This window comes from Carcharhinus amblyrhynchos, chromosome 22 (genome assembly GCF_965287045.1).
Source record: "Carcharhinus amblyrhynchos chromosome 22, sCarAmb.v2.hapA, whole genome shotgun sequence".
Lineage (NCBI taxonomy): Eukaryota > Metazoa > Chordata > Chondrichthyes > Carcharhiniformes > Carcharhinidae > Carcharhinus > Carcharhinus amblyrhynchos.
Window position 1 is genome coordinate 47,049,600 of NC_137345.1, and position 21,393 is coordinate 47,070,992.

The following is a 21,393-nucleotide window of genomic DNA, read 5'->3' on the forward strand; positions in this document are numbered from 1 at the left end:
ATGGTAGCAGTGTGAAATGGTTTGCTTAATCTGTTGCTCAGATTTTTGAGTCTTTATTCTTCCAGGATAATCTGATGTAAACTGGCCACTTTTCTGGACGGACAGTGGCAGCCTTGGGTCTGTTCACAAGTTTGAGTAATATTTGATGAAAATTGGTTTGACCAGGGTAGCCACGAAGTGCCCTATTTGTGTCCAGATTGCACAGTGAGCTTGGGTTCTATTTAGAAGATTGCTGATGAGGCCAGTCTTGTAGCATGTGGAACTGTAGGAACCCCATTGCTCATACAGGCACTCTTTGACCCCATGAGTTCTAGTTAATGAACAGCACTTAAGTTGTAAATCAATGCAATATGAGCAAACCAGTTTGAAGATTCATATGTGCTCACTGAGTTCAGTTGCTATTTTAATTTGTGAATCTTGATTTCCAAACCTTTAAATTTTATTGCTATATTCTTTATAATTGATTTGAGGACAAAATGCAGGGTTATTTTAGTGAAAATAGGCTATTAGGTTTTGATTTGGGGACCAATCCTTGCTTTATAACATTTGTTCTTATGGAGAAAATTGATTCTGACTTGCAACATTTCAACTTGGCATATGATTTTCAGGAACCAATTATGTGGTAAGTCTGAGCATTACCTGTATTCATTAGTGAAGAGCTTGCAGAGAACTCTCTCCACCAGCACATCAGGGAAAGGGCTAATATGGCTATGTGAATTTGAGCCCATTGAGGTGTATAAGGAAATATCTACATATATTTGTAATATTTTAGGGAACTACCATTTATTTGGACGTGCATGTTACCGTTAACACTGAATTCAATTGTATGAGTTGCTGAGTTCATAAATTGAGCCAAGAAGAGTTTCCCAGACTTTTTCAGCCATAGAACCTTTATGATCTCGAGTACTGGTAGAAATATTCTTTATGTTGAAGAATTAAACCACAAAATTATTACTATTGTGCACTAAACACAAACATACCAAACATTTAAAAGGTTCTTCTGTCTTGTGTGTATACATTTATGGTTAACGTTCTCTTAACCAACCCAACTCTTTTTATCATTTTTTAATGGCATGAGTGACTTGCTCAATTCATAATATGGATGGGGAAGAGGGCTGCGGATGGTGTGGGGGAGCTGGATTTTCATTGCGGACATGCACACGTGCTCTTCTCTCTCGTTGTTCCTCTTGGTCCTTGTAGCTCTGGCATGGCACTCTGGGGATGTTCCTTGGAACCCAGTTTGGGAAATTCTGGTTTAATGAATGGTGCTGCCAAACTGCTTCTGAGTTTAATGTGTACATGGTTATGATACTGTCATCCAATTGCAATTGATTTTTTTTTAAAAAAATCTGTCCAGCTCGAGCAGTGTAGAACATGCTGTAAATTTGTAACCCAATACCAATCTGTTCAATCTTTTTTGTTCATTTGTGGGATATGGGTGTCGCTGGCTGGACCATCCCTAACTGCCCTCCATTTCAGAGGGCACATGAGTTAACCACATTGTTACGGGTCTGGAGTCACATGTAGGCCAGACCAGGTAAGGACGGCATATTTCCTGCCCTAAAAGGCATTAGCGAACCAGATAAAATTTTATAACAATGGTTTTGTAGTTATTAGACTTAATTCCAGATTTTTATTGAATTAAAATTTCACCATCCGCCACAGCGGGATTTGAACCCAGAACCCACTGGATTACTAGTCCAGTGACAATATCATTATGTCACTGCCTCTCCATCTGCCCCTCTCCTGCGTCAATGCTTGTTTGATTATGGACTCTCCTACTTATTGCTTAGTATTGTCACTAGGAAATGAATGCTGGCACAACCTTGAGTCAAATTCACTAAATAGTTTCTTAAGGTTAACCATGAATTTCACATTTGGTGTGGTGCCAGAATGTATGTCTCAACATCTGGTGGATCATATCAGCATCACATCCCTTTTTAGTTGTTCACAGCAGGCAAAGTACTGAACATATTCAACTATCTTTTGTTTGTAAAACTTTGAACATACTGTTCAATTGGATAACATTTATTGAACAATCCTGATTGTCATAAGAATTAGACTGTTGACCAATTTAATATCATCAATGGAGCTTGCAGTGTGGCTCACTTTCAAGGTCTTGAAGCTATGTATAGTCACATACATGACCCACCTTTTGCAAATAAGTGAGCAATTGCTTGGAGGACAGCAAGGTGGTTAGCACCATTGCTTCAGTGCCAGGGGCATGGGTCACTGGGCAGAGTCTGCATGTTCTCTCTGCCTTTATGGGTTTCAACCCAGGTGCAGCAGGTGGTCAGGAAGGCGAATGGGATGCTGGCCTTCATAGCGAGGGGGACTGAATATAAAAGTAGGGAGGTCTTGCTGCAGCTGTATAGGGCATTGGTGAGGCCGCAGCTGGAGTACTGTGTGCAGTTTTGGGCGCCGCACCTGCGCAAAGATATTTTGGCCTTGGAGGAAGTGCAGAGGAGGTTTACTAGGCTGATACCGGAGTTGAGGGGGTTGAGCTATGAGGAAAGGCTGAATAAACTGGGCTTGTACTTGTTAGAGTTTAGAAGAATGAGGGGAGATCTCATTGAGACGTATAAGATGATGAATGGGATGGATAGGATAGAGGTGGAGAGACTCTTCCTGCTCAAAAAAGACAGTACGACTAGGGGGCACAGCCTCAAAATAAAAGGGGGGCGGTTTAGAACGGAGTTGAGGAGGAACTTCTTCACTCAAAGGGTGGTGAATCTCTGGAATTCTCTGCCCGTTGAAGTGGTGGAGGCTGCCTCGCTAAATATTTTTAAGACGCGGGTTGATGGGTTTTTGATAAGAGAGGGGATTAAGGGTTATGGGGAGAGGGCGGGAAAGTGGAACTGAGCAGCGACAGATCAGCCATGATCTTATTGAATGGCGGGGCAGGCTCGAAGGGCTAGATGGCCTACTCCTGCTCCTATTTCTTATGAAAGACATGTTGGTTAGGTGCTTTGGCTATGCCAAATTCTCCCTCAGTGCACCTGAACAGGCACCAAAGTGTGATGACTAGGAAACTTTCACAGTAACTTCATTGCACTATTAATAGAAACCTACTTGTGACATTAATAAACTTAAAACATTCCCCCTTGTTCATTGGTCAAGGCATTATTCTGGGCAGTGTATCTTGGTGCAGGCCTTTCCAATTCTGAGATTTGTGATCCTGCAATCCAATCTTCTCACTTTGACCAAGCTCTGGAACACCTAACTTCATCTCTGTGGCGTGTCAAAATGTTTGGTGACGCTTTTGTGATGTATCTTGGTGTATTTAATTGTGGAAAAAGAGCCATAAAATTACACTCAGTTGAATGGTGACAGGTCTTGCACCTGCTCCACCTGCATTGATGCTATAACTATAAATGTTACATTCAGACTGAGTCATTTTCTACTGCCAGAGGTACTGCTAACTGGTACTTTTTGAAGTCACAACCCTGGGTATGTTACAGTTTGGATGTACTTCTGAGGCTAAGGCTCTGGTTAGATCCTATTTGGAACATTGAGAGCAGTTTTGGGCCCCATATCTAAGGAAGGATGTGCTGACCTTGGAAAGGGGCCAGAGAAAGTTCATGAAAATGATCCCTGGAATAAAGAGCTTGTTGTATGAGGAACAGTTGAGGACTTTGGGTCTGTACTTGGACTTTAGGATGAGAGGGGATTCTATTGAAACTCGCAGGATACTGTGAGGCCTGGAAAGAGTGGATGTGGAGAGGATGTTTCCACTAATAGGTAAACCTAGAACCAGAGGGCATAAATCTCAGGTTAAAGGGCGGATCCTTTAAAACAGATGAAGAATTTCTTCAGCCACAGTGGTGAATCAGAAACTCTTTGCTGCAGAAGGCTGTGGAGGCCAGGTCATTGAGTGCCTTTAAGACAGAGGTAAATAGTTTCTTGACTTGATAAGGGGAGCAGGGGTTATGGAGAAAAGGCAGGAGAATGGGGATGAGAAAAATAGCCACGATTGAATGGTAGAGCAGATTCGATGGGCTGAGTGGCCTAACTCTGCTCATGGTCTCAGGATAGACAAGTGGAAATCTGCAGAAATTCAACCCTTAAATAAAAATCAAAGCCTTCAGGATCCATCCTCTGCACTATTATAATCCTTTAGTCCTAGGTTATACTGAGCATAATGGAAATGCAATTTGTTAATATAAAAATTTCAAATTGAAATGAAATGTGTTTCCTCTGATATCAAAACGTGCCTTTCTTTCATCACATTAGTACTTCTAGGTGAAATTTGAGGGTTAAATTTTGCACATACTGTTATTTCTTAGGGGGTTAGGAATGACATCTACACCAGAATTCTACTGTCTCACCCACCATGGAATTGGAACATGCAAGAGGTGAACAGTGGAAATGTTCATTGACCTCATTTTCCAGTCTCGGGTTGCGTGAAGTTGTAAAGTCCTGCTTCTTGTTTTTGGAAGGGCTTTAGCACAGCACAAATTATCTGCTAATGTCAGATTTAATGATCTGCAACCAGCACTGTCTCTAAAGGGTTAACAGCTAATGTACATCAATAGCCAAAGCACTTGGCTCTTGGAGGCTCATGCATATCTGTTGCTGTGTATTGTTAAATGATTGGAAGTTCTCAGATACTTTGGATGGAATTTTCCCATCCCACCCACCACGGGAATCATAGTGGGCAGGGCACAGACCGTGTAAAGGTCTACTGACCTCCAGCGGGATTTTCTGGTCTTGAGGTGAGTGTGGCTGGGAAATCTCACCCCATGTTTCCAATGCTCTCTGTCAAACACAGCCAGGCACTGTTTCTGATATTGCTTTGACCACCTTCAAAAGTACTCATTGACCATACAAACAAATGATGGAATGTGCTTTAGTTCCAGACGAAGTACAATTCATTAGCATAGGAACTTGCAGCAACATCAAGTGGTGAAAAGGTGCAACTACAGATGTGGTGAAATAGACAGTAACATACCTTCATCAGATTGCATATTTTTAGATACGTTAAACAATGCTATAGTGTCATAGTCCTCAACTTTATCCTGTACTTTATTCTGATAATCTTCACCCATTTCAATTCTTACTCTGGTTCTGAAGTATGTACTCCAATCAAATTGGATGTGTAATAAATATCTAGTCACAACCCCTCTCCACATCCCATGTTTGTGTCCTCAGAAAACACTTCCTGTTGTGGTGATGTGCTTTAGTGCTGCCTGCATCGACTTCTTCAGAAATGTCTTGTGTGATGTCAGGGCACAGGACAGCATGTTCTTGTGTGCAGGTGTTATCTGGAAAAAGAAACCAAAAAAAATCAATGTCTCCAAATCATTTCTTCAATTGGTTCCCTATTAGCTTTCGAAAAGGAATCTGATGGATCTGTGTTGACAGTGGTGGGGCTGGAGAGACCTTTAAAGCCTGTCCTCACCTGACAGGTACATGTTCTAACTGGGATCACTGGATAATTAGAAGTGGAAACCACACAACAGCTATTGTGAGAAAAGAACTAATTCAGTTGCAGAAGTTAGTTAGATTTAGTTTTTAGTTGTGGAGCAGTTTATTGTACAAAATAATCTCAGGAGCCCCAGTCCAGAATGATTGTTTATTAGCAAAGATGTTCACGAGGCAGGGTGTTTACTATCCCAAATAATGTTTTCCTTATCTCCCTTCAGCTCCTTGTAGTGTCTTCCCTGCTTCTGCCAGGCTCAGCCTTGCACAGTTAGCTAATTCAGGCTACCTAAATATTACATAGTCTCCAGGCATACTAGCTACTGCTACCCTGAAGATGTCTTGTATCTACTGCTACTGCTTAGGCATGCGTGCATTCAGCTGGCCACAGCAGCATGTTAGATGGGTGATGTTTTTACCCTCAGTGTGGAATGTCACTGAACTTTTCTAATACTTTGCTATATAGTTTTCAAAGCCTCCTAAAAAGTCTTCTGTGAGTTACCATTCCTTTTGATTGATTGTAATCCTTTCACTCTTAAATCCCTTAACAAAACCATGACTGCTGTTTGCCCAATAAATCATTGTAATAGTCCATATTCCATTTTATTAGTCTCCCTCTTACAGTCCGAAGTTAAATAAGTTTGGCTAACACCAGTCAAATTGTTCAGAGAAACCAGGCCAGAACAGAAGCAGGAATGTCCCTAACAGCCCTGTGTATGCTTCCAGCTCCTGTTCCACCCACTCACTCTTTATCAGAAATCCACTCAATAATGGAGCACCCACAAGCCTGTGGGGTAAAGATTCACACTAAAATTAAAGCTAAATTCTGCAGGTGCTGGAAATCAGAAATAACAGGAAATGCAGGAACAATTCAGCAGGTTTGGCTGCATCTAGAGACAGAAATAGTCAGTGTTCCAAATCAGTATGATTTCTACAGAGCTGAAACGTTAACTCTGTTTCTTGCTCCACAGGTGAAGAGTTTTTCCAGCATTTTCAATCTGCATCACTAAAGATACACAGTCCCAAGTGAAGAAACCTCTTGTCCACTCAGTCCTTGCACATGACACCTTATTGAATACTTTTTGGAAACCCAAGTATACAATATCGACTGATTCTCATCTACCTACTCCACTACTTTCCTCTCTCCAAGCGATGTCCTCGTGTTTGAAAAGTACAAGAGGCAGAGCCAAGCACTACTTGAATGGTTCAAGGTATTGAACCCATACCACTGGTGGTGTTAAGCACCACTTTCTTTCATAAAACCACACAGACTCTGCATGTTCATTATATCTTCAGAACATTGAAGATGGATAAGCGATGGGAGACATGCGCCAGGACCCTGCAAGTGAATTGCCTGGAAGTTTGATCTAACAATGGGCTGATTCCCTGTGGCCCTCCATGAACATCTTCAACCTTGAGCTCAGCCTCAAGCCATATGTGTGGGAGCCATATGTGTGGGAGCCATATGTGTGGGACCCATCTGTATTAACCGGTAAGTGTTAGGACACTTGAAAGCCTAGTCTAACAACTGGGTAAGATCGCATCCAATTCCAAACTGACCACCTGCTGAGATTTTTATGGAACTTTTTTTATAGAATGTTCAGGATCATTTTTTAAAATGTTTATTTAGCACCAAAATGTTTTGATGATTTAATCGATTAACCTCAGTGAGCTCTCCTTTTCTATCTGTGTACTGTGTTTTGCAGCAGCAGGGACCCTGGTTCGATTCCCAGCTTGGGTGACTGTCTGTGTGGAGTTTGCACTTTCTCCCCGTGTCTGCATGGGTTTCCTCCCACAATCCAAAAGACATGCTTGGTTAGTTGCATTGGCCATGCTAAATTCTCCCTTGCTGTACCCGAACAGGCGCCGGAGTGTGGCACCTAGGGGATTTTCACAGTAACTTCATTGCAGTGTTAATGGAAGCCTACGTGTGACACTGATAAATCAGCTTTAATGTAATTGACTTCATTTAAGTTGAAATTTCTTGTTATGGACCAGTGAGTGTTGCTCTCAAGCTTAATATGGAATTCAATTGTATTATGATCACTTTTCCCAGAGGATCTTTTGCTACGAGATTATAATCATCCCTGCCTCATTATACAACAACAGATCTAAAGCAGTTTTATCCCTGGTTGGTTCAAAGTATTCTGCAACCGCACTTTGCCAATCTGATTAGTTATTTTCTTAATGTTATAAATGCTATATTTGTGTAGGAATGTCTTTTAATCGCTATCAGACCAGTCTTTTTTATGATGGTTAGTATCTGCTTGGGAACAGTGCCCACCATTCAGAAGGTCAACACTTAAAACAGATTATATATTAGCCAAACATAGTAATTAGTCAACCATTTGTATTCACATCACTTGAAAAGTTTCCATTTCTTAAATGCTGTTTAATTGGCCAGAAACTGTTTACTTACTGATGATATTGTCTGGGTGGAGTCTACACAAAAAACTGAGGAGTGTTTTCTTAAAAGTTTATTTCAATTTATATCACCATGCGTAATAATCCAGGAAGCTGAACTGAAGTGCCCCAGTTGTGTGTTTGGGTTGCCAAAATAGAATCCCACAGTGCAAATGGAGGGCACTCCAAAACATCTTACCCAGGCCTCCCCCCTCGCCCCAGCCCTAATCCTTGTAACCCCAACACATTTAGCATGACCAATCCACCTAACCTGCACATTTTTGGACTGTGGGAGGAAACCGGAGCACCCGGAGGAAACTCACACAGACACGGGGAGAATGTGCAAACTCTACACAGTCACTCGAGGCCAGAATTGAACCCGAATCCCTGGCGCTGTGAGGCAGAAGTGCTAACCACTCTGTCACCCTTAATGGTCATCCTATTCCTGCAGTTTTCTGATGGCTGCAGCTAGGGTAAGATTGGAGCTTGGGATGTTTGGTCAAGTGTAGGATCTGACAATGAGCAAGTGCATTCAAGGAGCATTTCAAAAGAAGAAAAAAAATCATATGGCAGCAAAGATTCCTTAAGCACTTAGCCTGCACAATTATCTGGTTGAGTACATTGATTGCCATGACTACGAAGTTAATATTTCATCTCAACAATGCAACCCTTGGATTATAGTATTAAATTAATACAGAACATTAAACACAGGAATCTAAATTTGTCAGTGCTGCAGAACTGTGGGCATGGTGGCACAATGGTTAGTACAAATACCTCACAGCGCCAGGGACCAATTTCGATTCCGGCCTTGGGTTACCATTTGTGCAGAGTTTGCACATTCTCCCCGTGTCTGTGTGGGTTTCCTCTGGGTGCAGGTTAGGTGGATTGGCCAGGCTAAATTGTGCCTTAGGGTGGAATTTTCCAGCTGTACTCGTCCCAACATCAGAAAATCCCACCTGAGGTCAATGGACCATTGCATGATCCGCTTTCACCCACTACAATCCCACGGCGGGTAGGATGTGAAAATTCTGCCCTTAGTGTCCAAAGATATGTAGATTAGGTGGATTAGCCATGATAAATGCAAGGGGTGACAAGGATAGGGTGTTTGGGAGGGTGACTCTTTTGAAGAGTCAGCACAGAGTCAATGGGCCAAATGGCCTACTTCAGCAGTTCTATGTCCAGAATGGTGGGTTTTGTTCAGTCACAAAGATGTTTCTCCATCCCAGGTGATTTTCTGGCCTTGGGTATCAGACACATTATTCAGTGGTCTCTGTTGTATATCCCAAAACCAAGTAAATAGCAAGAAAGCTAATGCAATCAATCACCAAACTCAAACATTTCAATTTTGAATGCCCAGCTTGGCTGGTAATGAGTAGGCAGCCATGTGCCTGCATTGCTACAGTTCATAATAGTTGCCACCTCCGCTACCGCCCCACTTCAATCCTGGCAGGAAGGCCTTGAGGGGGAAAGAGGGGTCAGCAGGGAATCAGCTGACTATCGCATTGCCCCCACCCCAACTCTCTTGAAAAATAAACCTGCTGCCAAAGTCCCACCTGCCCCCTGCCCCCACCCACACACACACCCCGTGCTGAGTTGTGATACTCACGTAGATCTGGTACTTTGTAAGTACAGCCAGGACCACTTTGGCATATTTCACAGACTTGCTGAAAACTTCTGCATGCTGGCTCAGCTTTTGAACAAACTGCTCAAATATTTCAGACGTCACTTCCACCTATTAAGCAAAACAGAACGATAATTGTTTCAATAGCAAACTGACTCCTTCAGCCAACACCATCAAAACACAATATCTGGTCATTTATTTATTGCTGGACTTGAGATTCTGCAATGTTGGTGCTGTATTGGTTACAAAACAGTGACTGCAATAAGGAAAAGTAACCTCTTCTGTATAAAGCAACTCTGAATACCTTCGTGGAAGTGTAAGAGTTTCATAAACTTTATTTCAATAAGTGATGAGCCATTTCAGAAGGACTGGATTGTTGTATTAAGTTGCCCCCCCAGAGCTTTATTTCAGGCCATCAGATTAGAAATGTTGCTCAGTTAAACTACACAGTGTTGTGTGGTGCCTCCAACTTGCCGTTACCATCACTCACCTTCCTCTCAAGTAATGCATGGACCACGGAAAGTATTTCCTCACTCCACATGATGGACAAGATGTGCCTGTAAGTATTTCACAATAATTAATAGGAAGAGCCAACACACAAAAATAAAATCCCAAAAGATGATCCTCTTTGTGATTTTTATAAATGACCTGGATGAGGAAGTGGAGGGATGGGTTGGTAAGTTTGCCGATGACACAAAGGTTGGAGGTGTTGTGGATAGTTTGGAGGGATGTCAGAAGTTGCAACAAGGCACAGATAGGATGCAAGACTGGGCGGAGAAGTGGCAGATGGACTTCAACCCGGATAAGCATCTGGTGGTTCATTTTGGCAGGTCAAATGGGATAATGGAATATAATATTAAGAATAAGACTCTTCGCAGTGTGGAAGATCAGAAGGATCTTGGGGTCCGGGTTCACAGGACTCTCAAATCAGCTTCACAGGTAGAGGATGTGGTTAAGGAGGTGTATGGTGTACTGGCCTTCATTAATCGAGGGATTGAGTTTAGGAGTCAGGAGGTAATGCTGCAGCTTATAAGACCATTGTCAGACCCCACTTCAGTACTGTGCTCAGCTCTGGTCGCCTTACAGCAAGGATGTGGAAGCCATAGAAAGGGTGCAAAGGAGATTTACAAGGATATTACCTGGACTGGGTGACATGCCTTATGAGGATAGGTTGAGAGAGGTCGGTCTTTTCTCCTTAGAGAGATGAAGAATGAGAGGTGACCTGATAGAGGTGTATAAGATGTTGAGAGGTATTGATTGAGTAGACTCTCAGAGGCTTTTTCCCAGGGCTAAAATGGCTGCCACAAGAGGACATAGGTTTAGGGCGCTAAGGAGTAGGTACAGACGAGATGTCAGGGGTGAGTTTTTCACTCAGAGGGTGGTGGGTGCATGGAATCAGTTGCTGACGGTGGTGGTGGAGGTGGATTCAAAAGGGTCTTTGAAGAGACTTTTGGATGAGTATATGGGACTTAGTAAGATAGAGGGTTATAGGTAAGCCTAGTAGGTAGGGATATGTTCGGCACAACTTGTGGGCCGAAGGGCCTGTTTGTGCTGTAGTTTTTCTATGTTCTTTCACCCTCAAAGTTCAATCTTCTCCCTGCTTTACAGCCCTAGCACAGATTGTATTCTGCTTTCTATATAAATATTACATGCCTTGTCTTCACAACAAGCGATGAACTGATAGTGCAAATAGAAATTACTAAGTGCAATCAAATAGTTATTACAGAGACATGGCTGCAGGATGACAGAGATTGGGATCTGATGTTGAAGCGTATGTGACATTTAGGGAGATCAAGAGGTTGAGGGGTGGCACTGTTAATCACTTAGCAAAATAGAGTTCAGGAAACCAGGATATACAAGTGGATTAGTGGTTTGGGTTGAGATGAGAAATAATAAAAGAAGTCACTTGGAGTGGTATACAGGCTCTTCATTGTAACTGCACAGTAGGACAGAGAGTATAAGAGATAATGAGAGATTGGCTGAAAGGTAGAGCGATAATCATGGGGGTTTTTAATCTACATTTAGACTGGAAAAATCAAAGGTGATGGAGATGGGGGATGGGAGTTTCCAGTCATACTTGCCCTAAGACTGGAAAATACTGCCTGAAGATTAACAGACTTTTGCATAGTCTGTGTCGCACCAGCTACGATTCCCGTGGCGGGCAGTTTGACCCTGGAGTTCATAAAAGGTTTTTACAATAGTCCCTTAGAACAGCATGTTCTGCAGCCAACCAGCAAGCAGGCAATGCTAGGCCTGGTCATAGAGGTTTACAGCATGGAAACAGGCCCTTCGGCCCAACTTGTCCATTCTCCCCCCATTTTAAACCCCTAAGCTAGTCCCAATTGCCTGTGTTTGGCCCATATCCCTCTATACTCATCTTATCCATGTAACTGTCTAAGTGCTTTTTAAAAAGCAAAATTGTACCTGCCTCTAATACTACCTCTGGCAGCTTGTTCCAGACACTCACCAACCTCTGTGTGAAAAAATTGCCCCTCTGGACATTTTTGTGTCCCCTCTCACCTTAAACTTCTGCCCTCTAGTTTTAGACTCCCCTACCTTTGGGAAAAGATGTTGACTATCTAGCTGATCTGTGCCTCTCATTATTTTATAAACCTCTACAAGATCACCCCTAAGCTTCCAATGCTCCAGAGAAAAAAGTCCCAGACTTTCCAGTCTCTCCTTATAACTCAAACCACCAAGTCCAGGTAGCAGCCTAGTAAATCTTCTCTGCACTCTTTCTACTGAATTATATCTGTTCTATAATAAGGTGACCTGGACTGTACACATTATTCCAAGTGTGGCCTTAACAATATTTTGTACAACTTCAACAAGACGTCTCAACTCCTGTATTCAATGTTCTGACCAATGAAACCAACCATGCCGAATGCCTTCTTCACTCTGTCCACCTATGAACCTGTACCCCTCGATCTCTGTGTTCTGTAACTCTCCCCAACGCCCTACCATTAACTGAGTAAGTCCTGCCCTGGTTCAATCACCCAAAATGCATCGCCTCACATTTATCTAAATTAAACTCCATCTGCCATTCGTCAGCCCACTGGTCCAATTGATCAAGCTACCATTGAAATCCTAGATAACCTTCTTCACTGTCCACTATGTCACCAATCTTGGTGTCATCTGCAAACTTACTTACCATGCCCACTAAGTTCTCATTCAAATAATTAATATAAATGACAAATAACAGTGGACCCAGCACCAAACTCTGAGGCACACCACTGGTCACAGGCCTCTAGTTTGAAAAACAACCCTCTACAATCACCTGTCTTCTGTCATCGAGCCAATTTTGTATCCATTTAGATACCTCACCCTGGATCTCGTGAGATTTAACCTTATGCAACAACCTATGATGTGGTACCTTGTCAAAGGCCTTGTAAAGTTCACGAACACAACATCTGCCTTCATCTACCTTCTTGGTTACCCCTTCAAAATATTCAATCAAATTTGCAAGACATGATTTTCTACTCATAAAGCCATGCTGACTGGCCCTAATTCTTGACTCTCTAAATGCTTGTAGTTCCTGTCTCTCAAAATACCTCCTGACAACTTACCCACTACAGACGCGAGGCTCACTGGCCTGTAGTTCCCAGGCTTTTCCCTGCAGTCCTTCTTAAACAAAGGCACAACATTTGCCACTCTCCAATCTTCAGTCACCTCACCCGTGACTTTCAATGATTCAAATATCTCTGGTAGAGAACCCACAATTCCTCCCTAGCCTCCCACAATGTCCTGGAATACACTTCATCAAGTCTCGGGGATTTATCTACCTTGATGCGCTTTAAGACTTCCAGCAGCTCCTTTTCTGTAATATGTACACTCCTCAATAGATCACTATTTACTTCTCCAAGTTCCCTAACATCCATGCTTTTCTTAATAGTAAATACCTGGTAAAAACTTCATAATGGAGTTACTCCAAGATAGCAGTGATCATAATAGGATTGAATTTTACATTCAGTTTGAGGGAGAAGAGTATGTGCAAGACTAGTATTTTAAACTTAAATAAGGTAAATTACAAGAGCATGAACATAGAGCTAACTAAAGTGAACCAGGAAATTAGGTTAAGGGACCAGTCAGAACAGATGCAATGGCAAACATTTAAAGGTTTTTTTTAAGAATGCACAGAATAAATAAATTCCGAAGAGAAAGATTTACCGTCCGTGGTTAACAAAAAAAGTTAAGGACAGTATATTTAAAGAAAAAGCAGGTCAGGAGATTGGACAGAATGTAAAGAACAGCAAAGAATGATAAAGTTAAAAATTAGAGAATGAGTGAAAGATAAAAATATAAAAATAGAAAGAGTTTCTGTAGATATTTAAAAAAAAACTAACAAAATGAGTACTGATCCTAAAGAAAATGCAACTGGGTAATTGATAATGGAAAGTAGGAAATTAGTAGCTGTACCGTGTTAGTATCTGTTCTAACAAGAGACAATGAACATGGGAGGACATGAGGGGTTGATATACTACTGGTTAGAAATATAGCTATTATAATTGTGTCTGGAAGGTAATAGATAAATAGAAAGAAATAAGTGCTTGATGATATTATAATTAGGTCAACATGCATAAATTGTAATTGGACAACTATACACTTATGCTTACATTATGAGGGGCATCTTCAGGATGGCCACCTTAACTAGTGGAGTGCCACAGAGATCAGTGCCAGAGCCACAATTATTTACAATATACATTAATGACTTGGATGAGGGAGATGAATGTATTATTGTCAAGTTTCCAGATGACACAATCAGAGATGGGAAGGCAAGTGGTGAGGACACAAAGAGTCAACAGAGGGATTTAGGCAAGTTAAGTAAGTGGCTGAAAACATGGCAAACGGAATACGATGTAGGAAAATGTGAAGTTATGCATGTTAGAAGAATAAAGGAGCTGAATATTATTTGAAATTATTTAAATAGAGGAATACTGCAGAGACCTGCAGCTCAGAGGGATCTGGGAGTCCTCATGATAAATCATAAAAAGCTAGCACGCAAGTTCAGATAATCGGGAAGACAAATGAAATGTTGGCTTTAATTTCAAAAGGAATGGAGTATGTACAAGGCATTAGTTAGACCACACTCGGAATTGCGTGGAGAGTTTTGGTCCCCTTATCTAAGGGAAGATATATCAACAGAGAGTCTTTTATGAGGAAAGGTTGAGTAGAAGAACTGTACTTACTGGAGTTAAGAATGAGAGCAACCTTATTGAGACATACAGAATTCTCAGGGGACTTGACAAGGTAAATGCAATTAAAATCGGAAATGCTCAAGAGAATGTTGGTTTTTACAGAATGTGAAATATTTTATTTAATTACATGCATGGATAGTTTCAAATATGTTCTGAGAGAGAGGAATATACATGATATACATGCAATGTAAACTTTAATTATCAATAGAGTAACTCAACCCAAAAGTCACTGTTAGATGTTCTGGTTCAAGGCAGTCTTCTGTAAGTCTGCAAATCAGCTCCACTTGAATATATCCTGTAAAGAACACAGAAACATAAAACTTTAGGCAAAAGCATTTAACAAATACTGTATTTCATTACAATGTGAGATACACAACAAAACTTTATAGTTACTGATGAGGTGATCAAGACTGAAACTTCTTTCTCCCTCCATGGATGCTGCCAGACCCGCTGAGTCTATCCAGAATTTGCTGTTTTTAATGACAGAGATAACGTTTTGAGTCTGTATAACTTCTTTAGAGCTGGAGAGTGGTAGAAATCTGATGGATTATATAGAGGGAGAAGGGGTTGAAGAAGGTGGAGCAGAATAGAAGGTCTGGGAAAGCAAGACTAAAGAACAAGTGATGGATGGCCCCGTGGCACAGAGCAGTTGCATTGAGACAAACAAAAAGGGGTCAAGCTAAAAGTTCATTCTAAATTTGTTGGAATCACTGTTGAGTTGTATAGCCTCAAACTCAATATTAAATTCAACTATTTTAAACTGTGAATTTTGTCCTCCATCTTGATCTTTTCATCTGTTTGTCTCAATGCAAACTGCACCCCACTCCCTTACAGGACCATCTGTCTCTTGTTCTTCTGCTTTGCTTTCACTGAGCACTAACATTTGTTCTATTAACACATTCTGCTATCTTACCATTCTGGCACTATCAGCACCTTATTTAGTCTTTAATGCTACCATTAACACCCCATTTGTCTTGTGCTAATGACATCTTTGTCAATCTCACCTTAGCTCTCACCTATCCCTAACCTTCTATTCTGTTCCATCCTCTCCAACTACATAATTCATCACATTTCTACCCCATTTTAACTCTGAAGAAGTCATATGGACTCAATGTTTCCCTCTCCACAGATGTTGCCAGATCTGCAGAGCTTATCCAGCATTTTCAGTTTTTATTTCAGATTTCCAGCACCTGCAGTATTTTGCTTTTACATTAGTGAAATCTGTCATAATGCACAGGGTGGAAAGATACAGATATCTTAGCTGGACATCAGCGGAGTTTCAGAAAGAAGGTTTCCAAGTAAGATGAGGAAAGATTCAACAATGAGGAAAGACGCATGCTCTGATTGTTAACTGCAGTGACACTGTAAACACATCCTTTAGACGGAATTTAACATTGATACAACACTACAGCACAATGCAACCCTTAATGTGCCAACCCGAAGTACATTTCAACACCACCTAGTTACTGACTTAAGAGCAGAATCATTGTAGAGATGTTACTTCAGCAGATTTTACATTTATAACTGGTGACACAGATCATTTTACAGATTGCAACTTCAATTGTATTAGATTATTGAATTTGAAGATAACAGCAGCAGCCTATTGATATACAGTGGGTTTCTTTCAGAAGATCATATTTTGAGATACAATGTACGAGTAACTTGAGAAAAAATGTATACATGCAGTGTGCTTCCTATAGAACAAACAGGTGATATTGGACCTACAATCCCCTAAAATTTGCTTTGTTGCAGATTTACATTTGCTTCATGTGTCTAGGTGTGTTGTAGACTAATAAGAGATTGAATGCTGTTTGGATGATTATATTATGTGACTGTCAGGATGGTAGCAAGTGAAATAGATGGACACTCGTCATCTCCCATCCATCAATTTCTATGTACTGCTCACGTGTCTTGTTCCACAGAGTACAGATTCCCAGCCACAATCATGCAGACGCAAGGTGTAGATCAGTGCAGTGATAAACTGACTAGTCTTTCTGAATGGGAAAATTTTGACGGCAAATATCAGGTTGTTGTGCAGTTCGAAAGCGGAAAAGAAATAGAGGAGTAAAATAATTTAAGCAAGGACCATCAGTTCATGTGTGACTAAGGTCGGGGCTATTTTACTCATTCTCAGTCAAACCAATGACAACAGTCCTCATCAGTACATCTCCTGTAGTCTTTCAAATCTGACCATACCTATGTCTGGAGTTTGAAGGAGGGGTCCAATCAGAGCATTGCAGGCTGGACGTGCATATTTCTTGCAAAATGAAGTGATGGCAGCCATTAGAAAACGCGAGGCAGGCTCCGTCAACGAGAGTACCTAGATACACAATCCATTTGGTTATTTCTTATTTAACCCCCCACCTTTACCGATAAAGGCCGTGCCCTTTTGCAAAACATGATTTGACAGTTTCTGGTGCCTCATCTACTGCCTTTCATCATGTGTCAGTACAGAAAATGGGTGCAGATGTGCTATTTGACAGTAGAAGGCATCACCGTGCTGCATCCCTCTCCTCGTCACACTTTCAGCAGGGGATCACTGGATAGCAATGGAGATATCTAATGTTAAACTGATTGCAGTCAATTAATGCTCAGTGGCAATGACCTGGAACTTGCTGCCACAGAAGCAGAGATGATCAACGGTCTCAAAAGGAGAATGGATGAGCACTTGAGGGAATAAACTTACAGGCTACAGGGAGAGACAGAGGAATGGGAATGACTGGTTTGTTACACAGAGAATAGGCACTAACTGGATGGGCCGAAGGCCGTGCTTTAGTGGTGTAGAGCACTTATTATTTAAATAGAGAAGGATTTCAGAAAGCTGCAGCACAGAGAGATTGGAGATCCTAATGCTTAAATCACACAAAGCTAACACTAAAGTTCAGCAGGGAAGGCAAATGGAACGTTGGCCTTTATTTCAAAGGGAATGGCATATAAAAATAGGGAAGTCTTGCTGAAACTTTACAAGGCACTAGGAGAAAATACCTCGAATACTGTGAACAGATATGGTTTCTTCATCTAAGGAACAACATACTGGCACTGGAGGCAATCCAGAAAAGGTTCACAAAGTTGTTCCTGGACATGTAGGGATTTTCTCATGAGGAGAAGTTGAGTAGGTTGAGCCTCATTGGTGTTTAGATGAATGAGAGGCGACCTTATTGAGACATTTAGGATTCTCAGGGGCTTGACAAGGTAAATGCTGAGAAGTTGCTTCCCCTTGCGTGACAGTCTAGAACCAAGAAGGCATAAACTCAGAGGAAGAAGGTGGCCTATTTCAAACAGAGGTGAGGAGGAATTTCTTCTCTGAGAGTAATGAATCTGTGGAATTATTAACCAAAGAGAACTACAGAGGCTGGGTTGGTTAAGTATGTTCAAGGATGAGATAATCAGATTTTTAATCAGTAAAGGAGCGAAGGGTTATGGGGATAAGGTGGGAAAGTGGAGTTGAGGATTATCACATCAGATCAGTCATGATTTTGTTGAATGGTGCAGCAGACTTGATGGGCTGAATGGTTCTATTTCTGCTCTTATGTCTTATGGTCTCTTATTTGTAAAAACTAAGGAATCTTTATGGTTCAGTTAAACACTACCTTAATCACCTGAGCCGAAAGGAGAGCTATACATCATTTTTATCAGTACACATATATACATAAATCTAAATCTTCACTGCCCCTGCATGGAATCTAATACTTTGGAAGTTAGCCCAAGACAACACTCAACTGGTGCAGTACCCTAGTCTTGCTGTGAGACACCATTAATACATATATAAACTGTAGTGTCAGAGGTAGGACAAATCAAATATTAAAATTAGTTTCAACTTGATCCCACCCTCATTAGAGAAATTGGAACAGAGAAAACTTCTTTGGAACCACTATTCCCCTGGCTCCTTCTCACTCACTCTCTCCATTTGCAGGATTTCCTGCTGGGTCTAACACAGGAACCGCAATATGTCTGCCCATACCTAACCTTATTTAATGTTTCCTTGTCATTTGTATTCTCACAATCTCTGGTGTCTAATGTTGCTTGTAACGAAAGGAGCCAATTCAGGTTTCAGTGGCTAAAAGGGGGATACACTCAAAGTGGAGGAGCTGGGAGAGGGAAAACAAAACAGCGATCGCAAATGATGTTGCACCGAATGATCATACCCTTGTCAAGAAGAGGTTCCGAGTGAGGACAGTCGCATTACTGTAACTGAGATCAGATGACAAGGAGATCAGTCTGTTGCAGGCCAGGGGCAGAAGGTGTTCTGGGAGTTTGGACAGCCGCAACAATGAGCATAGTTTCTCCAGCTACAAGGAATGTAATGTGCAAATTAATTATTGAAAACCTTAAGAACAAAGATAAAAATTTACAGATTTATCACTGGAAAGATATACACACTGTGGTATTTCACTTTGCTGAACAAATGTAACCTGGAAATCCTGCTAATATGCTCAGTCAAACAAAGTCTGCACTGTCGCAATTCTGAAACTAACCCTGTGCTTCCATTCCATTCACTTGCTTACACAGAAATAATTGAATTGGGTTATGCAACATGTTTTCAAATTCAAATTAATTATCACAATAGATTAATTATCAAAATCAATCAGATGGAAAATTAAATCCTGATCATTTTTTCTTAAACATTAAGCACATAAAAAGCATTGGCTCTTTGACAAACCACACACTGTGGTCCCAATCTGCCAAACTGTAGATTTGGAATGGGTCTTTAAATTATTTTTGGATATACGTGTATGTCTGTGTGTGTGTGTGTGTGTGTGCGCGTGCGCACGCGAGGGAACTGGAGCAGGAGCTGGATGACCTCCGGATCATTCGGGAGAATGAGGAGTTTATAGATAGTAACTTCAGGGAGTAGTTAAGCCAAAGGCACAGAGCACAGGTAATTGGGTTACCATCAGGCGAGGGAAGGGGAAAGGGCAGGCAAAGCAGGGTTCCCCTGTGGCCATTCCTCTCCACAATAGGTATACCAATTTGGATACTGTTGTGCAGGATGCTTTACTTGGGACAAGCTGTGGCAGCCGGATCTCTGTCACTGAGTCTGTTTCTGCAGCGCAGAAGGGAGGGTGGAAGAAGAGGAGAGCGGTAGTGATAGGGGACTCGATAATCAGAGGTACAGACAGGAGGTTCTGTGGTCATGACAAAGACTCCCAGGTGCCAGGGTCAGGGATATCTCTGATTGCGTGCACAGCATTCTGAAGTGGGAGGGTGATCAGCCAGATGTCATGGTACGCATCACTACCAATGACGTAGGAAGGAAGAATGAGGAGGTCCTGAAGAGTGAATATAGAGAGCTTGGTATAAAGCTGAAAAGCAGGACCCCGAGAGCAGTAATCTCAGGATTACTACCTGTGCCACGTGCCAGTGAGGGTAAGGGTGGAATGCTCGGACGGATGAACACGTGGCTGAGGAACTGGTGTAGGGGGCAGGGTTTCAGATTTCTAGATCGTTAGGACCTCTTCTGGGGCAGATGGGACCTGTACAAGAGAGACGGTTTACACCTAAACTACAAGGGGACCAATATACTTGCGGGGAGGTTTGCTAGTGTTATTGGGGAGGGTTTAAACTAGATTTGCAGGGAGATGGGAACCAGAGTGCCAGAGCAGATAGTGGAGCAGGGGTGAAAATAAATGATAAATAATAATTAATAATAAATTAATAATTCATGCAAAATCACAAATAGAAGGGTTGTGTGTGGTGGTAATAATCTTCTGAGGTGTGTCTATTTTAATGCCAGGAATATTGTGGGGAAGGCAGATGAGTTGAGGGCGTGGATTGACACGTGGAATTATGACATTATAGCCATTAGGGAAACTTGGCTACAGGAGCGACAGACTGGAGGGGCTGATTGTGGACAAGTCCCCAGGACCGGATGGAATGCATCCGAGGGTTCTGAAAGAAATGGCGGAGGTGTTAGTGGATGCCTTGGTGGTTATTTTCCAGACGTCGCTGGATTCCGGGGAAGTGCCGGATGATTGGAAAACGGCTAATGTTACGCCGTTGTTTAAGAAGGGTGCCAGGCAAAAGGCGGGGAATTATAGGCTGGTTAGTTTAACATCTGTGGTAGGTAAAATGTTAGAATCTGTCATTAAGGAGGAAATTGCGAGGCATCTTGAAGGGAATTGCTTGATAGAGCAGATGCAGCACGGTTTCATTAAAGGGAAGTCGTGTCTGACAAATTTACTGGAGTTCTATGAGGATGTGTCTAGGGCGGTGGATAAAGGAGAGCCGGTGGATGTGGTCTTTCTAGATTTTCAGAAGGCGTTTGACAAAGTACCTCACAAGAGGTTATTGCAGAAGGTCGAGGGACATGGAGTTGGGGGTAGGGTGTTAGCGTGGATAGAGGATTGGTTGTCAAATAGGAGGCAGAGAGTGGGGGTCAACGGGTGCTATTCGGATTGGCGGATGGTGACTAGTGGAGTGCCCCAGGGGTCGGTGCTGGGGCCTCAGCTTTTTACCATTTATATAGATGATCTGGAGGAGGGAACCGAGTGTAGGGTGTCAAAATTTGCTGATGACACCAAGATTGGAGGGACAGCAAATTGTGCAGAGGGCGTGGAGAGTCTGCAGAAGGATCTAGATAGGCTGGGCGAATGGGCCAGGAAATGGCAAATGGAATTTAATGTTGGCAAGTGTGAGGTGGTCCACTTTGGTAGGAAGAATGGTAGGAAGGACTATTACTTACGGGGCGAAAAACTGCAGCAGGCGACGGTGCAGAGGGACCTCGGGGTCCTTGTGCATGAGTCGCAAAAACCC

At 42.0% G+C, this 21,393-nt stretch overlaps 1 protein-coding gene across 3 annotated transcripts in view; it reads right to left on the reverse strand.

The window, feature by feature from the left end:
* Positions 1–4,835: 4,835 nt before the first annotated feature.
* Positions 4,836–21,393, reverse strand: part of fance (FA complementation group E) — a 34,254-nt gene continuing 17,696 nt past the window's right edge. For all 3 annotated transcript variants that reach the window (XM_080210270.1, XM_080210271.1, XM_080210272.1), the window contains exons 6-11: positions 18,786–18,929; positions 16,837–16,960; positions 14,860–14,935; positions 9,936–10,002; positions 9,431–9,556; positions 4,836–5,264 (exon numbers count right to left, since the gene is read on the reverse strand). In XM_080210270.1, the coding sequence (XP_080066396.1) occupies positions 5,148–5,264; positions 9,431–9,556; positions 9,936–10,002; positions 14,860–14,935; positions 16,837–16,960; positions 18,786–18,929 (654 nt within the window). In that variant the 3' untranslated portion in view covers positions 4,836–5,147. The remainder of the gene's footprint in view (positions 5,265–9,430; positions 9,557–9,935; positions 10,003–14,859; positions 14,936–16,836; positions 16,961–18,785; positions 18,930–21,393) is intronic.